This window comes from Selaginella moellendorffii, unplaced genomic scaffold, assembly GCF_000143415.4.
Source record: "Selaginella moellendorffii unplaced genomic scaffold, v1.0 SELMOscaffold_90, whole genome shotgun sequence".
NCBI lineage: Eukaryota > Viridiplantae > Streptophyta > Lycopodiopsida > Selaginellales > Selaginellaceae > Selaginella > Selaginella moellendorffii.
Genome location: NW_003314351.1, coordinates 147,982 through 172,593, shown reverse-complemented (window position 1 = coordinate 172,593; position 24,612 = coordinate 147,982). Strand labels below are relative to the sequence as shown.

The 24,612-nt window shown below is 44.8% G+C and overlaps 4 protein-coding genes and 1 long non-coding RNA gene across 5 annotated transcripts; 1 reads left to right on the top strand and 4 right to left on the bottom strand.

The window, feature by feature from the left end:
• Positions 1-5,233: 5,233 nt before the first annotated feature.
• Positions 5,234-8,529, bottom strand: LOC9638913 (FT-interacting protein 1). Its single transcript, XM_002988616.2, has 3 exons — positions 8,518-8,529; positions 5,565-8,455; positions 5,234-5,504 (listed from the first exon to the last, which is right to left on the bottom strand). The coding sequence occupies exon 2, from the start codon at positions 8,421-8,423 to the stop codon at positions 5,577-5,579; it is 2,847 nt and encodes a 948-aa protein (XP_002988662.2). The 5' UTR covers positions 8,424-8,455; positions 8,518-8,529; the 3' UTR covers positions 5,234-5,504; positions 5,565-5,576.
• Positions 8,530-9,760: 1,231 nt separating this feature from the next.
• Positions 9,761-10,974, bottom strand: LOC112341808. The gene is made up of 5 exons (XM_024662550.1): positions 10,680-10,974; positions 10,438-10,595; positions 10,268-10,372; positions 10,142-10,205; positions 9,761-10,083 (listed from the first exon to the last, which is right to left on the bottom strand). The coding sequence occupies exons 1-5, from the start codon at positions 10,730-10,732 to the stop codon at positions 9,978-9,980; spliced, it is 486 nt and encodes a 161-aa protein (XP_024518318.1). The 5' UTR covers positions 10,733-10,974; the 3' UTR covers positions 9,761-9,977.
• A 119-nt stretch (positions 10,975-11,093) lies between these two features.
• LOC9639308 lies at positions 11,094-12,111 on the bottom strand. Its single transcript, XM_002988615.2, has 2 exons — positions 11,999-12,111; positions 11,094-11,625 (listed from the first exon to the last, which is right to left on the bottom strand). The coding sequence occupies exons 1-2, from the start codon at positions 12,073-12,075 to the stop codon at positions 11,136-11,138; spliced, it is 567 nt and encodes a 188-aa protein (XP_002988661.1). The 5' UTR covers positions 12,076-12,111; the 3' UTR covers positions 11,094-11,135.
• A 4,291-nt stretch (positions 12,112-16,402) lies between these two features.
• Positions 16,403-17,443, bottom strand: LOC112341802. The gene is made up of 2 exons (XR_002990688.1): positions 16,830-17,443; positions 16,403-16,753 (listed from the first exon to the last, which is right to left on the bottom strand). It is a non-coding gene; the product is annotated as an uncharacterized LOC112341802 (long non-coding RNA).
• Positions 17,444-20,728: 3,285 nt separating this feature from the next.
• Positions 20,729-24,275, top strand: LOC9638912 (phosphatidylinositol 4-phosphate 5-kinase 9). Its single transcript, XM_024662541.1, has 9 exons — positions 20,729-21,267; positions 21,348-22,530; positions 22,596-22,763; positions 22,817-22,982; positions 23,041-23,151; positions 23,214-23,401; positions 23,453-23,601; positions 23,661-23,736; positions 23,806-24,275. The coding sequence occupies exons 1-9, from the start codon at positions 21,261-21,263 to the stop codon at positions 24,083-24,085; spliced, it is 2,328 nt and encodes a 775-aa protein (XP_024518309.1). The 5' UTR covers positions 20,729-21,260; the 3' UTR covers positions 24,086-24,275.
• The last annotated feature ends 337 nt before the right edge of the window (positions 24,276-24,612 follow it).

Below are 24,612 nucleotides of genomic sequence, written 5' to 3'. Positions count from 1 at the left end.
GTATCTTATCCAACACTCTGTTTAATGGTGCCTTCCTCCTTTCAACAAAAAAGATATAAAAGAACAGGAAGAAAAACTTGTAGATTGATAGATAGGGTGCTAGCCCTGGTGCATACCATCAGGTCTCCAAGGTGAGCAGCCTCTAGTATGGATTCCACTATTGTCTCAGCTCATGAGAATGATTGCTACTGCATGGTGTGATGGAAGAGGTTGGGAGCATAAAAAATCCAGCCACTTTGTCATTGCTGATGCAAGATTATATAGTGACAAAATTGTTAGATTTAAAAATATTCTAGAATATGCTTAGAGATAAAAACTGTTTTCGATATTTTTATCTTTTTAAAGTTACTAAAATGGTAAGATTTATACTGAATTGATATTGGTCTAAAACTCAACATATTAAGTTATACTCATCATATTTGGAGTGTACTACAAATTATATTGCTTTGCAGCAATTGACTATGGTTTCTGTGTTTTCTCTTTTATATTTGATATGACCTGAAATAAAATAAAAATAAAATAATAGTAAAAAAATTAAGAAAATTTAGATTTGAAAACAGAGGATATATTTTATTTTCTTTAGAAAACTCTAAAGGATATACCTACAATAATCAAGGATATTCTTCAATCCATGCTCTTCAAGTTTTTGGTTTGCTTAAACCTGTAGGGACTGGGATGGTAGTGAATATACCTAAAATATGCTTGGATATTTTAGAATATTTTATCATCTAACGGTTGTTATTCATTTAGATTAATCTTGTATTTATAATTTATAAACATGTTTATAATTTATTAAATTTATTAAACCCTTTCTAGTATATTATTTTTTATTCTATCATCTAATGGTTGATATGCAATAAGATTAATCTTATGTTTATAAATTACAAACATGCTTGTAATTATAAACTTTATTTGATCAATTGGATTAATAAGTAATAATAAAACTACTATTAAGAAAACCAAGCATTGCTACCTGCACAATTTATTTCTAATTAATAAAAAATTAAATAAAAACATAAATTTTAAAAAACATAGAAAACCAAAATAAAATGTCATCAAATATACTATGCATTTTGTCAAGCATGCCCCTCTTCTTGGAAAAGTTGTTATGAGTCTTGAGATATATATATATATAAGACAACCATAATTTGCACCTAAGCACCTCATTTTCATCTGTTTATTCTTATGCTTGTATTCTTAATTGAATTCTAGCGTGTGATCTTGGGTGATGTCCACCAATTATAGTAATATTTCCTAGTAAAACGTTTAGCTATGCACTCACCCGGCGCTTCACCTGTGGCACCGAAACAGCCCTGAAAAAAGCGGTCCTTGATCTGATCAATGGTTGCTTCAAGCAAACCAAGGTCTCACGACAAGCACAACCGAGCTGGTTCATGACTTTCACATCCGTATTTGCAAAAAAAAAAACATACGGGCCGTCGTCTTTATGGTGTAAAAGGTGTACCAATATTCGTCAAGATGAAGAAAGCAAAGCAGATCAACGACCTGATTGATTGAAACAAGCTGCATTGCTCTGCAGGCTATGGCATCGTAGAGCTTGCAGCGCACTCCTGAAACGGGCATGGCAGTGTAGGTGGATTGTATTGTCGTGTTCGTTTTTCGATAGAGATCAGCGAGTCGGTTTGTGTGGTCGAAACCCTCGCAACACTAATAAAACGATTACAAGACTATATGGAACGTGTTTCACCTCGAGGCGATCATCCACTCGCCTGGTCGCAGATCTGGTCTTGACAGTGAGCTTGAGAACCTCTCAGCCACGAGGACGATCTTGGCAATCATACATTACTTCTTGGACCTTGCTCCTGAGATTCTACGAGGAGATGCTAGAAGGGATGTGAGAATGAAGGAAAACCCGGCATCTTACAGCTTGGACTGTATCCTGAAAAGAAAGCAAAGGAATCAAATCAAGAGAGTATGGATGAGTTTCTAAAAATAGAGTATTTTAGGGTTCTTTAGCCTATAAATTTATATAATTTAGGGTTCTTGAGAGCGTGCCAATGGACTTTCTGGCTGTGGCGCCGGAGCTCACCATCTCCAGCAGGACTGGCGAGGTTTCTAGGCAGACACTGGCCGGGGCTGTGGAGTTGAGCCGCTCTGTGACGACGACTCTGGTGCTCACGCTTGTGCATAAGGTTTGAGCTCTGTGGATTGGTGATAGAGTGCTTCTACAAATGGAATCCGTCTGCAGGTTCCTCAGCTTCTCAAAGCCCTGCGCGCTTGCATCCAGAGCCAGAAGCATGACAAGATCGCGGGGAGCTTGTTCGAGCACGAGTGGATGGCTCCCTGCCTCGATATTGTGGTCGCCACTCCGGACGAGGCTCGGGGATTCCCTGCATCCAGCGGGACGCTGCTCATTCTCATCGATGACGCAGCCTACCAGGAAGTCCCTGGTTTCCATAGCGTGGCGCTGCGGCTGGTGTACGCTCACTTCAGGACCGTGAGTGGCAAGGAGAGCCTTCCACCACCGGAACTTGATCCTTCCAAGTTTCGGTGGCTCGAATGGTTCTCTCCTCCTAGTCGGGCTCGCGCCAGCTGCACTGTGCAGCGTCTCGTGGCTTCTACTTTGCCTGGTGAGAGCTCCTCCACCTCCACTGCTTTGTGATGCTTTCTCTCGCTCGTCTAATCTTGTGTGCTTGCTCGTTCCAGAGGCCTGGTCTTGCCCCGGACGGCTGGACCAGGTCGCCACTCAGGTCATGGACTCGTTTGCTTGTAACGACAACGTTGTGTGCCAGGGCTGGTCAGGCGTGCTCGCCTTGCTGCCCTGCCTTGTTCGGGAGGCCGTGAAGCACGCAAGCAACGAGGCAGCGCCACTGCTGCTAGCTCCTGACCATCACAGACTGCTCGCGCTCACTCAGCTTCTCGGGTGTTGTGCACAGGAGATGGGCGTCTCTGTGAAGGTACACACACTCCTTTCTTTCTCACGTTGCTGTTACTACGATGATCTCCTTGTGTTCTTGTATGGTTACAGATCGGGCCAGGAGCGCATTCCACTCTTCGCGTGGAGAAAGTGGGAGACGTGGAGCCTCCAGTCTCTGCTTCTCGATTAGTGGTGGTTGAAGCCGACAGCATCCTTGAGGCACACCCCGAATGGGCCGAGGTATTCTTCCAAGAACTTGTTGCATGGTGAAATAAACTTGTGCTGTACAGTTCATTGCCTCGTTTGGCGGCTGTGTTGGACTGCACGTCACACACATGACTAGCGCTGTCGAGGGGGTGCACAAGCGCTTTGCACGCAAGGCCTTTGTGCCGAGGCCCCCAGGGGTGACGCTGGACGTTTGCCACTTCTACGCTCTGGCGGAAGGCAAGAAGAAGCTCGACTTGGTGTGCGACCTGTGGGAGCAGCTGCAGAGGGGTAAACCAGACAAGTTCTCTGTCTTCTGCAACGCGGCCGAAACGGTGGCCGAGGTTGCCAAGGCGATGGTGGAGCGCGGGCACCACGCTTATGCGATATACACAGCCGGGGATCCCATCCTCCAGGTAAAGTCATGAGTCGACAACACAAACCTTTGGTATCATCTGTGGCTTGGTTCCAGGAGGTTTACGAGCGCTCGCTGTCGATCGTGGTGACCAACGTGTACGTTCGGGGCAGGCAGGACGTGATCAACTACGATCTTCCAGCCTCGGACGAGGACTACTTGGAGCGTGTCGGGATTGATCGGAACCATGGCAGGCGATTCAGGCTGGTGATCAATCTCGCCACCCGTGAGGAGCTCCAGCAAGCATTGCCTGCTTCGTTCCAGAGCATGGAGCCACTGCCTCCCATTCGCCGTGATCTCTGCAAGAACATCGTCATCCAGTGTGTGAGGATGCAGCAGCAAGCCAAGGCTACTGGGTGCTAATCGCAAAAACGAGCCTCTTTCCTTTCTCTTTTTTTGGCTTAAGCTTATATAGAACTTCTACCTTCGAGTTTTACCTCTATTTTGTGGTCAGAGCTTAGATTCGGTATATACTCATAGTAACTTTGTGTCAGAATTGTGAAGAGCATCGATTAAAAGACGTAGTGATGATCACAACAAGCCTTTTCCTAGAATTTAAAATTTGGTTTGTAAGTAGCGATATCCAAATCGGTCAATTGGTTTGATTTTAAGCTGTCAGAAGTGAAGAATATGCTAAGAATAATTAATCACTCTTAAGCTATTCTTTCACAAAATAGGATCCACGTGGACGGATAAAACGAAAACGTGGAGCTCCACCTCACTTCATTAGGCGCACCTTTTCATAGCCGAGGAGAGTTTGCCTCTCGCCAGTGAAGGAAGACCAATTAAATCTTCTGGAAAAAGAGTTCCACGATTTCTGGAAGAGATGGTGAGAGCACGAAGAAGCAAACCTCCGGCGACGCGAAGGAGGCGAAAGAGATCGAAACAAAAGGTCTCCATAGCATCACATTTTCACGCAAAAGCAAAGAACTTCCATTCATTCGCCTGAGGAAAAAGAAAACAAAGAGAAAAAGGATGAAGTTTACAGAAACTTTGATCTACAGAGACCAGGAAGAAGAAAGTACCGACGAAGGTATCGACGCGGAAGGAAATCAAACCAAACCGAGGCTCAAGACAACACGAACCTGGAGAACTTGGCAGCGTCGTCTCCGCCGAGATCACCCAGCAACGCTGCGTCGGTGCAGTTGCCAGTAGCAGCGAACCATCCGAGCAGCACGGAGCTTCACCACCACCGAGAAATGCGTGATGAACGCGACGACCGCGATGAAGATGAGGAGCTCCATCACCACCAGCAACAGCTAAAGCAGCAGCGAGACCAAGGCAGCGAGGGACACGGCCCCGAGACCAAGGAGCACAACATCAGCGCGATCAACAAAGACCAGCAACAGCTGCACGGATGAAACAAAGAACCAATCACATCGAGCAACAAAAGATAAAAAAATAGCTTTCCACAGACCTTCAGTTCGTGCCTGTTGCTGCTCGGTTCAGTTTTCCAGTAGCATTGCCTGTACATAAGTAAGCTTGTTCTTCGCGATCGAAGAACTATAATATGCACAGCAATTATCTCGAGAAAGGAAAGCTGCGTAACAGCTGCACGGATGAAACAAAGCACCATCAGATCGAGAACAAAAGTAAAGAGAATCTATCTTAAGACCTTAAGTTCGCGCCTGTTGCTGCTCGGTTCAGTTTTCCAGTAGCATTGCCTGCACATAAGTAAGCTTGATCTTCGCGATCGAAGAACTATAAAATACACAACAATCTTTCACTAGCCAGGATGAGAGAACAAAAAAGAGCTGCTTTTAAGTGAAAAAAAAAAAAAGCTGTGCTGTTCCCAGTTCAGGCAAACACCACCTACAAATAAGCTGCCGCATAGGAAAAGAAACTGCGGAATTCACACTACCATAATCAAAGTGTACTAACCTTTACATTCCAAAATCATCATATAAACCACCCGAACTTCGACCGTGTACCTTCGCTTGGGAATAACTTAGCTTGATGTTAGAGAAAAGAAAAGGCACGGCTGATTCGTTGAAAAGCTCCAACACCCTGCGAGATCATTTGGGAGTAAGAACCACGATTTTAAAAAGCGTGAGCTGAATCACTAACCACTTTCGTGGATCACAGGATGCGATCGGCGTACGACGGGAGCCTCCGGAAGAAGTTCATAGGTACCGGAGGCACGCGGTTGCGGAATCGAGGATGTCGAAGAGCGTAAATCCCCAGCAGCACCGCCACGACTCGGAGTGGGATCACGTACAGCAGAATAGCAGCGACGAGGCAGAAGGTGATGAAGATAGCCGTCGCACGAGGATCTCTCCAGCTGAGGAGCGCGTTCAGTCGCTCTCCCTGCGACGCTAAGTCCCCAAGAACCGACTGGATCCTGCTAGCTACCATCCGGAGGCGTTCATAGCGGTGCTTGACGATATCAGGACTCTTGGACGTCGGGAAAGTGTCAAACTCTTCGTCGAGCTCGTCGTGCTCCACATGCTCGGCCTGAGAGAGCCTGGCATCCATGTAAGGTGGAGCACGCGGACGGAAGCGGTAGTGCCAGGCTCCAATGAGGAACATGTAGAGGAAAAGCGTTGGCAGGATCAGCTCCGGGTACCAGACCAGGATCAGGAACAGTATGTGGACGAGTACGGTTGTCAGCGGATTTTTCCACTGGCAGATGTCGGAGAACCACTTGGTCACGGCGATGGCACCGGATAAAACTCCAAGCATTCTGTAGTAGTTCACCTTGCTCCTCCTCATGCTCCACATGTTGGAGTCCGTATCCAGCATGTAGTGCACCACCTCCTGGCGAAGAGGAGGCTCCGATCGAGCGAGTCTCAACGAGACGATCCGGATAGCAATGTTCCTCAGCTGTTCCAGCTCGATCACTCCAAGCGGATGCAGGTAGTGCATCTTGGGAAGTGGTGGCGTGAAGTAGATGTGCATCATGTTGAGGACGGAGGTGCAAGAGAACCGCACCGCGAGCTCCAGCTCGCCAGTCTTCTTCACTCCACTTCTCTGGAGGACGAGAAGTGGATACGAGTTTGTGTAGACACGGTCGCTCTCGAGTGTGGACACGCGGATTCTGACTTTTCCAATCGGGTTATCTCTGCCACTGCTAACTTTCTCGCCAGGCTCGTCCTTGGTGTGGCAATTGTCGAACACCCCGATCGTCAGGACTGTGCAGGGATCGTGGACTTCCCAAGTATACTGCTCGTGCCAACGAGGACTGAAGGAGTCCATGCACGTTCTCGTCCTCACCCATTTCTGGCCGTACTTTGCAACGCAGTAAGCATCGGTGGTGCTCCTCCCGTCTCGGCTTTTCATCGGAACCAGGTTCTTCGCGCTCAGGATTCCAATCTCCAGGACGCCCATGCTGGCCTTCCAGAGCTGCTTCGCAGTGGGGCGAGTGTCGCTGATATGGTGAGTGGACTCGTCCATGACGTGGTATCCTCCATCGAAGCAAACCCGCAAATGCAGGCGTCCGCGAAACGGTTTCTCTCCATTCTTTTCAAGGTTGAACCAGCGGGTGTTCACGAGCCTGTGATCGATTCGGCGGTCAACTTCCTTCAGCGGTATCTTCACCACGCCGAGAACTTCTTCCTTGTTCCCGCCAACTCTGTCCTCGACGGTCAAAACCAGGTGCTCCTCGAACGGCTCGGCTGCTACGAACACCATGTCCTGATTCCAAAAGGGACTGTTGGTTCTGTTTGCCGATACTTTCGTCTTGTACACCTGAGTCCCTCCGAGTTGGACTCTCACGCTGACTTCAGGCAGACGATTCTTCTCCGACGGTATCAGGTCCTGAGCTTCGATCACGTTGACGCGTAAATACCACAGCTTTGGCGACATGTACACTTTCGCCTTGTTGTGGTAGTGTCCGCCAGAGTCGGATTGCCAAGCCTCAGAGAACGCTTCATCTGCCTGAGTACCCCACCAGACAGCCAGCATTATCTCGCCCCTCACGTGCACGTCACCCTTCCTTCCTGGCTCGAGCTTATACCACTGAGGCGCGAGAGGACTCTCCGGCGGCACACGCTTGGATATCTCGGTCAGGTCGAACTGCACGAATCCTAGAAAGTCGTCCTTGCTCACTTTGTCAGCGTCCCAAACGGTGATCTCCACTGTCGGCCCCTGGATTTTGTCCTTGCCGAATGCAAAGACTTGGTTCCACACGGGGTTGACGCTCCTCTTCCGGATCTCTGTCTTCGCCGGGTAGCCTTCGCCAACCTTTACCTTGACGTATGGATCACTGCTGCCGCCGAGGTCTTTGGCAACCAGGTCTCTGGCCTTCACCACGCGGACGTAAAGGTACTGCATCTTCTCCACCAGGTCGTGCGAGATGTGCTTCTCACCGACATGTCCGAGCACCGGGGATGTGTCCTTGAGAGCGAAGTCCCCAGGCGGCAGCATTGTTGTCGGAGCAACCATCTTTTTTCCCTGCCCGTGATCGTCCTTGATCTTTTCTTCCTTCTTCAGAATAATTCCGTGGTCGTGATCCTTGAGCTTCTCGTGGTGATGGTCCTTCACCTTCTCGTGGTCCTTCACATGAGCCTTCATCGACATCCCGGAAGACTCGTCCACGTAGTAGACCTTGATACGCAACTCTCCCTTCACAGTCGACCACAAGTTCTTCTTCTCCAGCGGATGATGAGTGATCGCCTCTTCGCCGTGCTTCACGAAGCTGCTACCTGGGATTCGAACCTTGCCGAGGAAGCCATCCTTTCCAGAGCTAGCATTCTTCTTCTCCGTATGGACCCAGATATCCAAGCTGTCCATTCCCATGTTGATAGGATCCGAGACCGGGAATTCAAACTTCTCATTCCAGACGGGATTGAGGTCCTTGACCTTCACCTTCGTCTTCCTCCTCTGTCCATCGAAGTCGATGATGCAGTACGGATTTGCCGAGCCTTGTCCATCCTTGGGCATCAAATTGTGGGCGCTGAGAATCTCTACGTAAAGCTTTCTCCCCATCTGAGCTACGCTATCTGATGATCAGCTCTAACCTGCGAGCACTAAGAAAAAATCAGTCCCGACCGTAGCATAGCTACATTCGATTCACGCTTACCTGAAGAACGAGTAGAGCCCTTAGAAATGAAATAGAGACGCGTGGTTACATAGAGATACTCCAGCTGCGACGAAGGAACAAGAGTTAGCGATGCCGCGCAAAAAAAGAAAAACATAACAATCGTTCGCTCCTACTTCTGGGCAAGCGCACGTCACGAGCACACCAACAGGAAGAAAAGAAAGGAAAAAAACAAAGCGCTGCGCTGATTATTTCCTCACAGACACGGGAAGAACAGTACACTGACAGACAAGCTACAACGGCGTTTGGAAACCCTCGTCAATCTCACGGGCGCATCGAAATTTCGGCGATAGACCGGATCAAGCAGGGCATTTTCTGACCAGGAAACACGGACACCGACCCCTCACATCGCTGGCATCGACCAGAGATTTCTTCATACCTGGCGCTCGCGCTGGAAGAATGAGGCGGCGGCGGCTCGCGCTTGCACAGCGCCACGGCCCGATCGATTCTAGCGCCTCGGTACCGCGAGTAGCGAATCCCTAGAAGCCGCAGAGCTCCGGAGCAATGCAGGGGGATTCCTTGCTTCGCGAAACCTACAAACAAAACGCGAAGAACACCTCGAGCAAAAGGGACGGGGTCCCAGGAAGAGGGGGGAGATTTTACTTTTACCCCTTACGCAGAGCAAGGGTAAAAAGGGACGGACGCCGGCCGGCCGGTGACTAGACGGTAAATACCGCGTGATTTGACAGGAGGTGGATTTCAAGAATCTCAAATTTTTACCGTTAATGTGCCCCCTTCCCCCACTGGTAAATTTTGAAAATTCTCCTCGGGCCACATAATTACCACAAGCTGGCTATTTTACGTACGCCACAAACTAAAATCCCGCTAGATTTGCCGCAATAATTCATTTCTTACCACTCTGTAAGAACCCGCACCAGTTACGGTGGTAAATCTAGCGGTGAAACATTGGGCGAAAACATCCGAGACGTTGATTTGGTGGCTATTCCCGCATCCAAGAAGCGGTGGTTTATACTGGCCATTCCGGCGTAGAATGCCGGGGGGCTGACACAACGCCGCGTGTCACAAACTTAAAAGATTAAATAATTCTAGGGCTAGTGAATCGGACAAACACAACATTAGACCCCATGTATGACCTGTCCCTAAAGCTTTGCGCTGGGCGCAAAAAATCGTATACTTGTCTCACTTCCATGGAGGATGATTTTTTAACTTTTTAACTTGGTCCCACGTAACGGGCACATTCTGCCGTACCCCCTAAAGATACCAGTACGGAATTAAACAATGGTTTTGTTTAATCGAGAAATAGTTTTCTCTCTTAAAAAGCTTGGACCCCACTGCGAGCGAGCGAGGAGGCGGCAGCCTTTCACTAGCGCAAGTCAAATCCCTTTCGTGGATTCTTTCGCGATGTGGCAACAGCAACGAGTTTCTCTCGATCGAAATCCTATCCTCCTCTTTTGTTTTGTAGCTCAAAGCCCAGTGATGGATCAAACTAGCGGGAGAATAGCTTTTGTCGGCACGGAACTTTGATCCACAGTGAACAACACACACTGTGGCAGAACTTGGAGAAGACGAGAGCGAAAACCTTTCCCGCTGGTCCTGCTCGAAGTGGGAAAGCTTTAAAAACACAAGACGAACAAACAAAAGAGACATGAACGAACCGACAATGGCGATAGCTTGTTTGGAACCGCCTCTTTGACGCTTCACAACTCGATCTGGGAGTTAAAAGCAAGAGACAAACTTGAGGTGCGAGCAGGCAGAGAAAAAAAAACACTACCTTTTCTGAGCAATGAGTCAGAAAGTCGGTGGTGGCGAACAAAACTCAAGTTTCTTCCAATCGCCACGAGTTTCACACTACGGAAACATTGATCCTGACATAATGCTGCAACAATGACGTTCCCAAAGACGAAAAATCATCTTTTTAAGCCCAGGGATTTCCAGACATACCGTTCGAAACTTTAGAAGGCAGTAGCATGGCCACCACGATGAACTCCAGTGATAAAATGATAAACTTGTTTCCTCTTAAAGGCCATAATAGAAAAGCTTCACTTCTCGTGTCAGTGCTATCTCTCCGGCCTTCTTTCCGCCTTGAGAAAACACAAGTCCTGCGAGATGCAAAGTTCCAGGCTCCAGAGGCCAGAAAAGAATAAGCAAAACTTGTAACAATGAGAGATATGAGAAACTATTACCGGTCAAAATCAGCGTGCCGAGACAAACGAAGACAAGCTAAACGTCCATCCATCCACCAGATTGCCGGAAAAACGAGTAAGATAACTTCACAGTATCTGTTCCACTTCTGTCCAGTAAACAGCAATAGACAAATCGAGTTAAGAACAGGGATTCGCTGAAACGAGAGAAGAAAGTAAAAAACAAAACAAAAACAAGACCTCTGTTGTGTCAGCGACAAGGTCGATGTCTGTGCGAAGAAAAGATTCGTCAGCTGCAATTGAGTCACCGGGAATTGGTTAGACAATTCCAAAAGCTTTTAAACTTATCTTCCAGAGATGTCGCTCTCCGCATATGAGTGATGGAATCACTCTGAGCATTCAGAACTAAAAAGCTGAAACCCGGACTTTCCACAAGAACAAAGAACGAGTTCCCAGTGCAAAAAAAATAATCTTACTTTTCTTTGGTGCTTTTTCCAGCTAGTCCTGCTTTGCTTCCAGTTTCTCACCGGAAGAGACTTTAGCTTTGAAAGCAATGTCCAAGTTAAAGGCAGCGATGGAGCACAGAACGGCGAGCGAAAACATTGGTAGAAGATGAATGCTCGGGTCCGTCTTTCCTGCCGTGTAAACATACCAGAGAACTACGAGCGTACCTGCGGGGCTCAAGAAAGTGATCCCGAAAGCACTGAGGAATGCTCCGAGAAGGCAAGAAAAACAGCCAGCGACGAAGACGAGCCCCAGAGGATCGCTGCTCTGTTTTGGTTTGCGTTTGAAGTCCCGGAGAAGATTTTTCCAGTCCGGGAGTGAGAAGCCATCGTTAGAATCTCCCAGGACAACTTCGGCCTTGGCGAGGAACGCGCTTGGATAGAGGAGAGCTTTCACGGCTATGTCGCTGGCGAGCTTCTTGGAGTAAAGAAAATCCGCTACCACTTCCATGGGGCTGGAGCATGAGCCTTTGGAGCATGGAACACTGAAAACGTTGCAACAGTTTTAGCGAAAACTATAGGGAAAACGAGGAAAATCTAAACGCATCTATCAGCCAGACATGGCAGAGATTTCTAGTGCTTAACAACGCACAATATAAACGGAGAACACACACTGCAAAGTTATGATCCGGACAAAATCTCTAAACAGCTGACGATTCTACAAAGGCGAGGTTAGAAAACATCCAGCAGAAGACCAACAGTCATACAGATTAAATCTCGGCAACTGCCAAACAAGGAGAGCGAAAATTCACTAGATCTCTCACTCACGGTCATGGTAAACGAAAAACAAAATTTTGGGCAGCAAGAATGGAAGCAAAATCTCGCACGAAACTTGGCTTATCTTTTGACAATGCTTACTTGAAGAGCTGCAAGCCAAAGACGATGATGAGGAAGAAGAAGTTCGCTGCTCTAAACCTCCATCCTTCAAGCGCCATGACCTTAGGTCTTCTTTCTACTGCTAAAACCCCAACTTTGATAGGACGCGACTTGCACACTTGACTGGGGCTTTTAGAAGCAAATATAAAAGGTTAAAGTAAAAGAAAATCACTAACAATTTACTAGCAATTAACAAAAGATATTTTTAAAAAATGGCAAAAGTTTTTATTGATCAATAAACATTGTGACTCAAAACTTATTAAACCTACAATCTTATATTTATCCCATGAAAAAAAGGGATGTCATTAAAGGAAACAATATACTTTAAAATTTTATTTTTCCAATTTTACAAAAAATTCATGGTGTTGGAAGTGTTTGGAGAATAAAGTGAACATAATGGTTGTGCTTTTCTTGAGTTTTAAAGAAGATAAAAATGTTATCAAAATAAATGATAAAAAATAAATCAAAAAATTACTTTAAACATCATTCACTATATATAATAGGGGTGTTAGACCAAAAAATATCTCCATGTACTCAAAATAATAATAATAAATATAAAAATTCTTTTCCATTCCATCACCCTCCTCAATATGAGTGAAGTATAACCACCATAAATTATCTTAGTAAAAAATTAGATTTTAGGCTTTAATATCTCAAAGATTAATATAAGTGGGTATTAATTAGGAATGGTGACTTTGTTTAGGTTGTAATAGTTAACTATCAAATGAAAAAGCCTATCCTTTTTGGATACAAAGAAGATATGTGTACCAATTAAAGATTAAAAATTCTCAATTAAAACCTTTTAAAAAATTATTTTTTCAATATGTCTATGTAATGCTTTAGTGAAAGATATAATGATTTCCCTTTCACAAGATCAAAGGAATAATCATAATGTCAATATAATGGCAAGATGCTAACTCTTTTTCTATTTGAAAACATCCTCAAAGTAAATATATTTGGAGGGAGAGTGGATTAAGTTTTAATAAATGAAATTAACATTGAATGAATGAAAATTGTAAACTAAGATTTTAATGGTTAACATCTTAGAACTCATATAAAGAAATATGAGAAATTTAGATTGGAATAACAAAAAAAAGGAATTGGAAAAAGAGAGAATTATCCAATCAATATCACACCACTTCTAAACCACATCAAACCAAGGAAAACTAAAAATAATGAATATCTTTATGATGGAAATAACATTGAAGGAGATGCAATCTTAAATATTGTTACTTCTACCAACTCTATGATGAATTTGAAATAGATTTATTGACTGTCCACCACATTAGCATAGTTTTGTGTTGAGCACTTTGATTACAAAATCCTTAAAAAAACCTACTTTTATAGGAGCTTTAGAAATTAATCTAGTTCAACTCTAAGTTAATCTAGAGATCAAATGTGATAAAAAAATCAATGTTAACTATCCATATCTTGAGTTCAAACCCCATAGGTAGAAGGTTTTCAGATTAGCAAGTCATGGTGAATATTCTCCTCGATAAATATAGAGAGATGATAAATTATGTTTTATTTTATTTAAGTTAAGAAATAATAGTTATATCAAAGTTTAATTTTAATATTTTGCAATATAGACCATTAATTCAACATCATTTATAAAGTTATGAGATTTTTTATTAAGGATAGAATGACTTTCTAACATTGAGATGATTTTACTAATATTAAGCCAATTTTCCTTAATTGGATGGAATTGGAGATAATTTTTTTAAAATAAAATAAAATGCTCAATCAACTTGTATCATAATAATACAAATTGATGATAAAATCAATAATGTTATATATTTGCCATCTTTTGGTACTTTCTAGAGTATATTTTCACCATTATTTTTGATGATAGGATTTTCACCTAATCCCTTACATACATTAACTTCCCGTATCTAGTTTTTTTATTTAAAATAGTGTCAGATAGTGTCTAATACAATTTTAGCATAACGTGGAAGTGGCTACCACACTAATTAAAGTAGCATGGAATTTAGGCTTAAGCCCAATTTGAACATTGATATAAACTAATGTTTTATGGTCATACTTCCGACCATTATCCTTACTATACATTTGGAATCCTTATGTTATTTTTCACTCTCAAAAGTACATATATACAAAGATTAATTATGATATTTATAATAAAAAACTCTTTGCAATTGTGGATTCTCTAAAGGCTTAATGTCATTTTTTTTAAGGTCCTCCCCACTTGCTGTTTACAATGATTATAAATAATTTCAATATTGCTTTTTAGCACACATCCTCAATTAGTTTTAAACTCAGTTATAACACTATCTTATTTATTTTGGATTTCCTCCACTAATATTAAATTAAAATATATCATTTTTATTAATTTAATAATAATTTATTTCATGTTGCATGAAGTAACAGTTAGTTTGTTGTATCATCTTTATTTATTAATCGAATTGTTTAAATGGAAGTTTATAATTATACACATCTTTATAATTTACAACCATAAAATTAATATTTTTATTTTAATGGTTGATGTGCACATCAACCATTAGAATAAAAAATATTATACTAAAAAGTAGTTAGGAAAGTTTATAAATTATAAATGCAAGATTAATCTAAATAAATAACAACCATTAGATGGTTGAATATCCTAGAATATCAAATATTCTAAGTATATTCACTGTCCCCTACAAGTTTACTTAAGCATGCATGGATCCTTTTTCTTAGGAGGTCAATTATTAAATTAGAAGCCCACCTATAACTTCACCTAACAAATTAAAACATTTATGATAATTGCATTTAAATTTTTAAAGATTCTAGATGGTTCATAAAGTCTTAGTTATTGTTAAACCTATATTATTGTTGAATTTGGGTAGTATTTAATGAAACTTTTATTTTGATGAGAAACAAATTAGTAACTATGAAGCATATAATGTTTTTTGTTGTTCTCTTTTGTTTTCTGTTTGTTAGCAAAGCAAGAACTCCACCTCCTCCTGATTTTTGTAACAAGCTAATTAATGATTGTTCCAGCGGTTTCATTGGTACACCTTCAGCTACATGTTGTGCTTTGGCAAAGTCAAGTACAAGTCAAGCCATTTGCAAATGTGTTCCTTGCCAGTATAGATCTCTTGCTGGAAGCCTTGCTAACAAATGCTCTGGTGTTAATGTCACCTGTGCTGCTTGCTAAAAATCATAAGCAAGTTAATCACTTCGAATAAAAGGCATAAAACCACTGTTTAACATATCTCTCATTCTTTGTAGTGCAGTTTATTTTAGAGATTCCAGAATTGCGAAACCGTGAGCTTCAGAAACCAGGTTCGCTTATACATGGTCTCGGCCCCCCTTCAAGAAATATAACATTGGAGGATTTAAGTATGCTGTACTGATATGAGAGATACCTGGTCACCTCCCCTTCAAGGGCGGGTACAGCTTCGTCTTTGTCGACTGTGTTTTAGGTGGTTTTGAGCATGGGGAAAAAATTGACAATCAAGGCGACCTCACTGGGGATTGAACCCAGAATCTCTGGTTCCGTAGACCAGCGCCTTATCTGTTCGGCGCGAGGCTGAGGAGAGTTACTCAATCTAGTAAGATCAAGGGCAGCATTGATTTATTTCTTTCTTAAAGTTAGACCCCACGAAGGCAGCAGCAAGTCAAATTACTTCAACCGTTATTTCACGATGTGACGAGTTTCCTCTAGTCTTTGTTTTGTAGCTCTCGGTGAAGCAAGAAACCAACGTCACAGGAAAGAGAGAGCCAAGCCAAACCTCAGAGCTCGCTGGTCCTGCTCGAAGTGGGAAAGCTTTCAAAACCTGGACGAACTGACAATGGCGATGGATTTTTTCTGCTGTTTGGAACCGCCCCTTTGACAATTTTCAAGAGGATCTGAGCAAGAAACGTTCGTTCGTTCGAGGAAGATAGGTCGAAGAAAAAACGCATGAAACTCCTTTTTTTTTCCAAGACTTTACAAGTCACCGGACAACAAAAGAAAGAACATTTTTTACTGAGTTGCTTTTTTACAAGACTTTACGAAGCTGACTAAAAAGCAGGGACCAGTCCGGTGGTGGCGTGCAAAACTCAAGATGGATTTCCCAAGTTTGTATGGAAACTTCAAGCCTGGAGAAAAAAGGCTAAAGTTCTGTAAAAATATAGATACCATAAAGCTCCCTCCAGACAGACGATGGCTCCAGTCCAGTGGCCAAATGACAATTTTTCACCTTGTGCCTTTAAAATAAGAAAAAGAATCACGAATCCTTTTGACAATTGGTTGTCGAAAAGAAACTGTTTTTCCCCAACATCTGTCCGGTAAACAGCAATAGACAAACCAAGTTAGAAACGAATAGCAGCACGGTTTCTAAAAGAAAAAAGCAACGCAAAAAAATGAACCAAAAACAAGAACTTGTGTGTCAGCGACAAGAAGGATGTCTGTGTGAAGAAAAGATTCGTCAGCTGCAATTATGTCACCGTGAATTGGTTAGACAATTCCAGAAGCCTTTAAGCTTACGTTCCACAAAATGTCACCGTGAATTGGTTAGACAATTCCAGAAGCCTTTAAGCTTACGTTCCACAAAATGTCACTCTCCACATATGAGTGGTGGTATAGCTTTGATCTTTCAGAACTAAAAGCTGAAACCTGGTCTTCCTTTCCTCCACACCACAAGAAGAAAGAACCGAGTTGCCAGGGCCAGCAGATCTCCTCTCTCCTCTTTTCTCGCAAATGTTTCCAGCAAGATCATTTATAGTGTGCCAGTTCCAGTTTTTTCAAGGATGAGGCTGTAGTTTGCTTGTGACAAGCGGTGATCAAGTTTAGAAAACATAGAGATGAATGCCAGAAGACGAGAATTGTTACCCTGTTTTGGTTTGCGTTTTGGTTTGCGATTGAAGTCTCGGAGACGTTTTTCTGGTCCGGGAGTAAGCCATCGGTATCCACCAGGACTACTTCGGGCACGCGTTTGGAGTTTTCAAAGCTGTATCGCGCTGAAACATGAGCCTTTGGAGCATGGAGCACTGAAAAGTTGTAACAGCTTTAGCAAAGCTATGAGGAAACGAGGAAAGAAAACTAAAGAAGTACTCACAAGCAATTATCAGCCAGGCATGGCAGTGATTCTAGTGCTTAACAGCGCAAAATAAAAAAGAAGAAACAAAACACTGCAAAGTTGACTGCTTGAATTCTAAAAGCAGAGAGCATCACACTCAGGCAGGGATCAAGACAAAATCACTAAAAAGCTGACAACTTTAGAAAGGGGAAGTTAAAAAACCATTATCAAGCTGCAAACCAAGAATCATACAGAGATTTTAGTTTCGGCAATTGATATACTCAATGCCAAAAGGAAGTGAAGAAGAAATATGCCAAACCAAGGACAACTGTAAGAAAAGGAAAAAAACAGAAAACAAAACTTCTTTGACAAAAAGTAGCAGACATTCGGCCAGAAATTCACAAAGATCTCTCACTCTGCAAAGATGCACGGCAATAGTAGAAAAAAATGGAAAATGTGTTGGGCATCAGAGCAGCACGAGAATGTTTCGTGACAAAGCTCTAGATTCACGAAGAAAATCTTGCAACTTGATCTATCTATCTAATCTATGCTGCAAACCCAAACCTCCGCTCGAGCGCCATGCCCTTAGGTCTTCCTTCCATGACGAAATGATAAAATTTCGGTGGGAAATTTATCAAGAAAAACGATAAGCAACAAGTTGACGAGTCTTTTCCTTGAATGAGGTGTCAATGCGGTCACCGGTCTGAGTTCATCAATATTACACAAGCCGTGATCGTCAACGCTAGATCATCATCCAGATCAAACTTTGTTTCTCTCTTCTCCATTTTAAAAACTTGTCACTGGATCCCAGTGCATTAATCTTTGGATTGACTTCCGAATTGTAAGATCAATGTCTGAGAGTGATCGTCAGTGTAGTAGCGTTTTTAGTGGTGGCGTCTTTGGGGACCGACTCACTGACTCCTCGCATTTAGATCGCGAAAACGACCTTGGTGATTTGGTTCATGCGTTTCGGGTCGCGTCCTACATAGCACTTCGATTTCATACTCGCTTTTCTCTCTGGCACTGGATTTATCTTCGCTCACGCTTCGTCCATCGGTGATCTACAAGGATCCAATCAATCGCCCACTTCAACGTCATGCCAGTTTATAAAGGCTATGATCTATGGATCCCTCGCCTTCACAGGGACTGAGGGTGGCATCTTACCAAACCCAAGGCGAAAAGCCGCGGGAGATTCGCGGAATCTTTTGGGCAGTAAGTGTTGATCATAGCCTTTCAAGGGCGGCATAAGGTGACAACGGTGGCGAAGAGGATAGCCCGTGTAAGTCGATAAGCTTTCGTTCGTTCGAGGAAGATAGGTCGAAGAAAAAACGCATGAAACACTTTAAAGGCTATATTTCTCTTTTTTTGCTATCGTTTCTCTCACTCCTTTTTTTTTCCAGCTTTCTGCCCATTTTCCTCGAATGTCGCTTGCACCGACAATCTAGTCCGTGGGGTAAAGTTGGCGGAGCTCCTCCAGGTTAGGATGTATCCAAATCAATACCGCTCCTCAAGTACGCGGGCGGATCAGTCAGGAGCACAGCAACACCATACGGTACAAACGTACGGTCGATCACTCACGTCACTGTACCTCGGTGCGTGCAATTCGGGGGCGTGAATCGTGATTGATAAGCCCGGGGAATTATTAGGGTTGAGTGGGACGCCCGGAATGCCAGTGGAGGCCATGCGTTGGCCGGGGCACGGTTTCAACCACGAGAATTAAAAGCTGATGAAACCAAGAAATTGGACGAGCGAGCGACGACCATGCAGTTTATGGGGGGGTTGGGATTAAATGTGGCACATTGATTCACACCACTCACAGGAGATTGCTTAAATGGCAAGGTACCTAAGTTGGTAACTGGAGGATGTCCCATGGATTCCTAGGGTTATGTGAAGTGAATAGGGATGCAGACGTCTATCCCTAGAGTTTGAAGTAAATGCCTTTCACTGTCCAATAACGTTGAAAAGGAAATGTTTTATTCATGGGAACCATAAAGAAGTCATTAGTTACCCTTGCATTGTTCTACGCGTGGAATATTCTCCGGCTTGTTTTGTTACGCTTGGGAGTTTTTGCGCTAAGAAACAAAGAGATAACTTCTCTGCATGCTTTGACGACGAAGATTCCAGAGGGGGGAAAAGTGGGTTGAAGAAGTATAGGTTGGAAGCATGCGCATGAAAGTTAGTAATCGAGAAAAGCATATTTCATGTGAAAATTGCTGTCCAGGAAAGGAGGGATCTTGTGTGTTTTGTCCATGGATCCTTTGGAAGCTCCAAAAGGTCCCACTGTCCACTACATCATCTCCCTAAACTTATGTAGGCAGGCACCCAAGCGATTGCTCTCCAAAAAAAGAAGAAAAGTGAAAGACATCCATCCATAGAAAGCAACGTTGCATGATGCCGCAACTCGCATCACGATTGCAGCACTCGCCCGATAATGAAAGTGGATTATGTCTGCTTTGAGTTGTTTAGTACTAAACCGCGCTTCCAGGAACGTTCTAAATGTGGATGGAGATCGTCCTCTTTGGGTCGATTCCAAGAAGTGGATAGACACTAGACATTCTCTATATCTTTCTTTTAGCTGGGACGTGTCCAGCCCTAATTTCACGCGTGAATCTTTGACACCCATCGCGCCCATTACGTGAACAAATGTGCCACCATTTGTCTAATGTACGAGGGGCGAAGGCCTGCCCCTCATGTTTGACCACCAACCTCCGTCCCGAGATTCTTTAGGGTTATAAAACTTTCTCGAAATTTTAAGATGCCACCACCCTTCGCTTGATCGAAGCACGTGTTGGTTTTGTCCCCATGTCATTTGTACCCTTTGGACATGCTCGATCGCTTCCATCGTCAGTTTGTTTTTCACACAGTACCCACATGAAAGCCAAAAAGGTGACGCAGAAAAAAAATACATATGGCCAGTGGTCTTGTTTTGCAGAATTACCGGATCATGTGGACTAGCAGCAGAAGTGGACTCATACTGGCATCAACCAAATCAATCTTAAGGAAACTAAGAGATCATAAACCGAATTGAAAATGGATAATCCCCTGCCACCTTCCAGATCTTTGATTATCCTTGGCGGCCAGGGCGAAAAGCTGCATTGTTTCCTCCAGATTTTCAGGCCAGAAGAGGTTGGGGGCATGTTGTGTGAATCAGAATGGATGCCAAGCAAAACAAATGTCTGGGCCCTCAGAGCCAAAGAGGGAAAGCAAAAAAAATCTCCCAGGGCCCTGGATTTGACCTAATGCCATAGAATATTCTATTCCCATGACCGAATATTCTAATCTCGTTAGGTTAATCCTCGGGGTAGCCGTTTATCGGCCGCCACGTGGCTGTCCTGTCCACAACACGTTGACGGCCGGCGGGCCCAATGGGGCTCCCAAGAAGCGGCAGCGTGCCAGGTGTCAGCTTTGACAAACCAGTACTACCGGTATAACGACAATAAACAAATAGCGCCTGTACCAAAAGACTGTACATTATACTTGCATTTCTGGGGCGTGGCCGTGTATTTACTCGTGTTGTGACATGCTAATAAAAGGAGATGGTGTTAGCGTTACCCTAGGTAGGGCTAATATTCCGTAGAGGTGAGTAAATACGCGCGGGGAGGGAGGGCCCGAGGGTAAAATACATTTATTTTGAATCAAAGCGGCTCCCTGGAACGTCTATATATACTTGCAAAGGGGAAAACGAGGGGTGTTAAGGACACTTTTTTGCCCCAACCCTAAGGCCGTTCACATTGCCTGCGTTAAAGTGTGTCCTTGGCTCAACGCCACATTTTTTTTCTTCTGGTTGGTGTTCCAACGATCGAACTGCGGTGCTTGCTTTGCTCGCATCGTGTTTTTTCCTTTTTTTTCTTGCTTAGAGCCAAGGCGCTAGGGTTCTTGCGGCGCGCCCGGGGGCTGGGCTGGATCGAGCAGCGGTAGGGGCGGAATCGCGGGCGGGGGAAGCCATGGTGGTGATCTGCGGCGGTGTGTGGGCGCCATTGCGCAGGGCGAGGGAGGGCGCGCGCGAAGAATCGCCCGCATCGGCGCGGGCGTGAAGAAATTGGATTGGGGCGTGGCGCCGGATCTCTCACTCGTTGCCGCGCATCTGGATCGGCGATTATCGCACTATTATATTGCTAGTGCCAGGTTGTGCTTGGCGAAAGGAGGACGCGCCTGGGCATTGGCATTGGGATTTTCTAATCCTCCGCCAGCGGCTTATAGGTCATGGCGGCTGAATCGCTTCCTCGGCTCCTAGACTAGCAACGATGAAGGGTAAAATCCATCTCTCTCTCTCTCTCTCTCTTCCTCATCTCAATGTTCTCACTCTCATCCTTTTTTTTGTGGTTTTCCAGTCGCAAACTCTCACCAACACGTCAGCTCCTACGAGGATGGCTTGTATCGATCGCACTCCATCACCGATGTCCTCAACTTTTTCAAGTGGCGATCGCGGACGAGGGCGGTGGCTCCCGAGAAGCTGTCATCGGGGAGCCTAGGTGCGGATGATGAGGGGTCGCCGGATGGAGAGCCCAAGAAGGTAGCAGACGAGCATCCATCAATGTCAGAGAGCGATGGAGGGGAGTTTGATCATCCGAGCCTCCGATTCGCCACCACGAATGGCGAGCGAACACTTTCCAATGGCGACTTTTATGCTGGCTCCTGGCAAGGGAATCTCCCCGAAGGGACAGGCAAGTACTTATGGTCGGATGGCTGCATGTACGAGGGGGAGTGGGGGAATGGGATCAAGACTGGGCGGGGAAGGATCTCCTGGCCATCGGGTGCTACTTACGAAGGCGAGCTCCTGTGTGGAAATCTCCATGGCCGTGGAGTTTACACCGGAGTGGACGACACCACTTACAAAGGCTCCTGGAGGATGAACTTGAAGCACGGCGAAGGTGTCAAGAGCTATGCCAACGGAGATGTCTACGAGGGGTTCTGGAAGGCTGGCTTGCAGCACGGCGTTGGGAGATACATTTGGCAGAACGGAAACCAGTATGTGGGGGAGTGGAGGAAGGGAGTGATGAACGGGAAAGGAGTTTTGAGATGGAGCAACGGTGACACGTACAACGGGCAGTGGCTGGATGGGCTCGAGCACGGCCATGGTGTTTACACTTGGACAGACGGTGCGTGCTATATGGGAACTTGGAGGAAAGGTGTCAAGGACGGGACGGGGATCTTCTACCCGACTGGATACTTTCCGCCGAGACCACGGCGGTCTTTTGAGGCGCCAGCTGCGAGCGAGCTTTCGGGCTCGGACTGTCCGGCGTCTCCGATGGAGAGGCGATGGAGTCTCGAGGGTGGTTTGGATTTGACACACTCGAAAGACTCGTCGCAAAAGAAGTCAGCTATCGACACGCCTGTGCTTGAAAGGGAGTACGTGCAAGGGGTGCTGATCAATGAGATAGTCAAGCAAGGAGATGCCGCGTCACTTAAAGTTTCCAAGCGTCGGCAACGTCGGCCGGCCAAGCGGCCTGGGGAGACTGTTATAAAGGGTCACGGGAGTTACGATTTGATGCTAAACTTGCAACTAGGAATAAGGTGAGTTTTTTCTTTTTGGCTTTCTTTTATATCGTTTTCGTAGTAACGTTGTTGAATTGAAACAGGACTAATGTAGGTAAAATGACGCTTGACACTGCTCCAGACGTCTGCCCGCAGGATTTTGGGCCACGATCGGTTTTTGTATTGAAGTTCCCGAGGCTAGGCTCACATCTAACACCTCCGCATCAGTCACTCGACTTTAAATGGAGAGACTACTGCCCCAACGTTTTCAGGTGTGACGATAAACACGAGCTTTTCCGTCTGATCATTTTCGTATGCCTGGCAGGTCTCTACGTAACATGTTTAGAATTGACTCCGCTGACTACATGATGTCACTGTGCGGCAATGATGCACTGAGAGAGATTTCTTCCCCAGGAAAGAGCGGAAGTGTCTTTTACCTCTCACAGAATGACAAGTTTATGATCAAAACCATGCGGAAGGCTGAAGTAAAGGTTTGTTTCTTTTGTATTTTTCTATTCCGAGTGCGGGTCTAAGATGATATGTTTGCAGGTTCTCTTGGAAATGCTTCCGAGTTATTATGAGCACGTTCAATCGTCCTCTAACACTCTAATCACGAAATTTTTTGGTCTTCATCAGGTTGAGCCTCAAGGTGGAAGGAAGGCAAGTTTTTTTAAATCTATATGTGCTTTTACGCGAGTCTCATCTTGTGTATCATCTTGCAGGTTCGTTTTGTAGTGATGGGCAACGTGTTCTGCACTGACCTTCACATCCATCGGAGATTCGACTTGAAAGGCTCTTCTCAAGGCCGATCCACTGACAAAGTTGAGATCGACGAGAATACAACTCTAAAGGACTTGGACTTGAACTTTGTGTTCCATCTCGAGGCATCCTGGCGGCAATCTCTACTCAAGTAAGAGCACAGTGACAGCAACGTTTGATAATCAGACTTTGTTGCTTGCAGGCAAATAGAGCAGGACTGCAAGTTCTTGGAATCACAAAGGATAATGGATTACAGCTTGCTGCTGGGAGTCCATTTTCGCGCTCCTCAGTGCCCTGCCGTCTTCTCTCCAGTTCCTTCACGAACTCCAGACGCGGCTGCCGAAGGTACAGGTAAGTTTTTGAGATTGATTTGTCCACGAGGACAACCTTATTAAACATTATTCTTATAGACGGCCTGGACTCAAGCAAGCGAAGTGGAACTCTAGCAACAGCGGAAGATCTGTGCTCGCTCCCAAAGACAACAAGGTATAGACATACAGACATCCTCTATCCTGGAATTTCGAGCTTATGAGCCTTGTGTTTTCTTTCTCGCAGGCTTCAAATACGACTTGGTGTGAATATGCCCGCCAGAGCCGATCGTTCTCACTGTGATGATGGAACTAGCAGTGATGTCTACGACGTGGTTTTGTACTTGGGGATCATTGACATCCTCCAGCAGTATGATATCACCAAGAGAGTGGAGCACGCGTACAAATCACTCCAGTTTGATTCTCAGTCCATCTCTGCGGTGGATCCGAGGCTCTACTCGAATCGATTCCAGGAGCTTGTGCGGAGAATTTTCCCCAGCAACGATACCAGTGTCGTCCCCAAGTGAAAAGAGAACCGAATTGGCTCGCGGGGGGGAGGAAGAAGAAGCCGTCGTGTACAGTAAGTAGATCAGTGTTTAGCTAACCAGCTGGTTTTGGCTGCCATTTTGTTCTTTCAAGTGACATTAGGAGAGACTAGTCGAGCTATGTACAATTGGGATGAGAAAGAAAGAAACCAAGTTTTGGAGATGGAATGTCTTTAATGCTTTTACTTAGTCGTATTAGCTGACTTGATGATCTTTGTCGAAGACTTTGACTAAGACTTTGACAACTCGGCTCGTGCCCGCTATTATTTAGTGCGGAGTTCTTTGTAAGGTTTGCACATTGGATCTTCAGCCAAAGTGTATCACGTTTTCCATCGATTTGATAGTGATTCGGTTCCTGGGAAGATCAAGTGATGCGTGGTCCGCAAACCTTGATTTGAAGGTTGGATGATTGCACTGACTTGGAGCAAACAGGAGCTTGGCCACCATTGAGCGGACAGAAAGCTAAGAGTTTTGTTGACACAAGCAACATGAAATTGTCTTTCTGGATT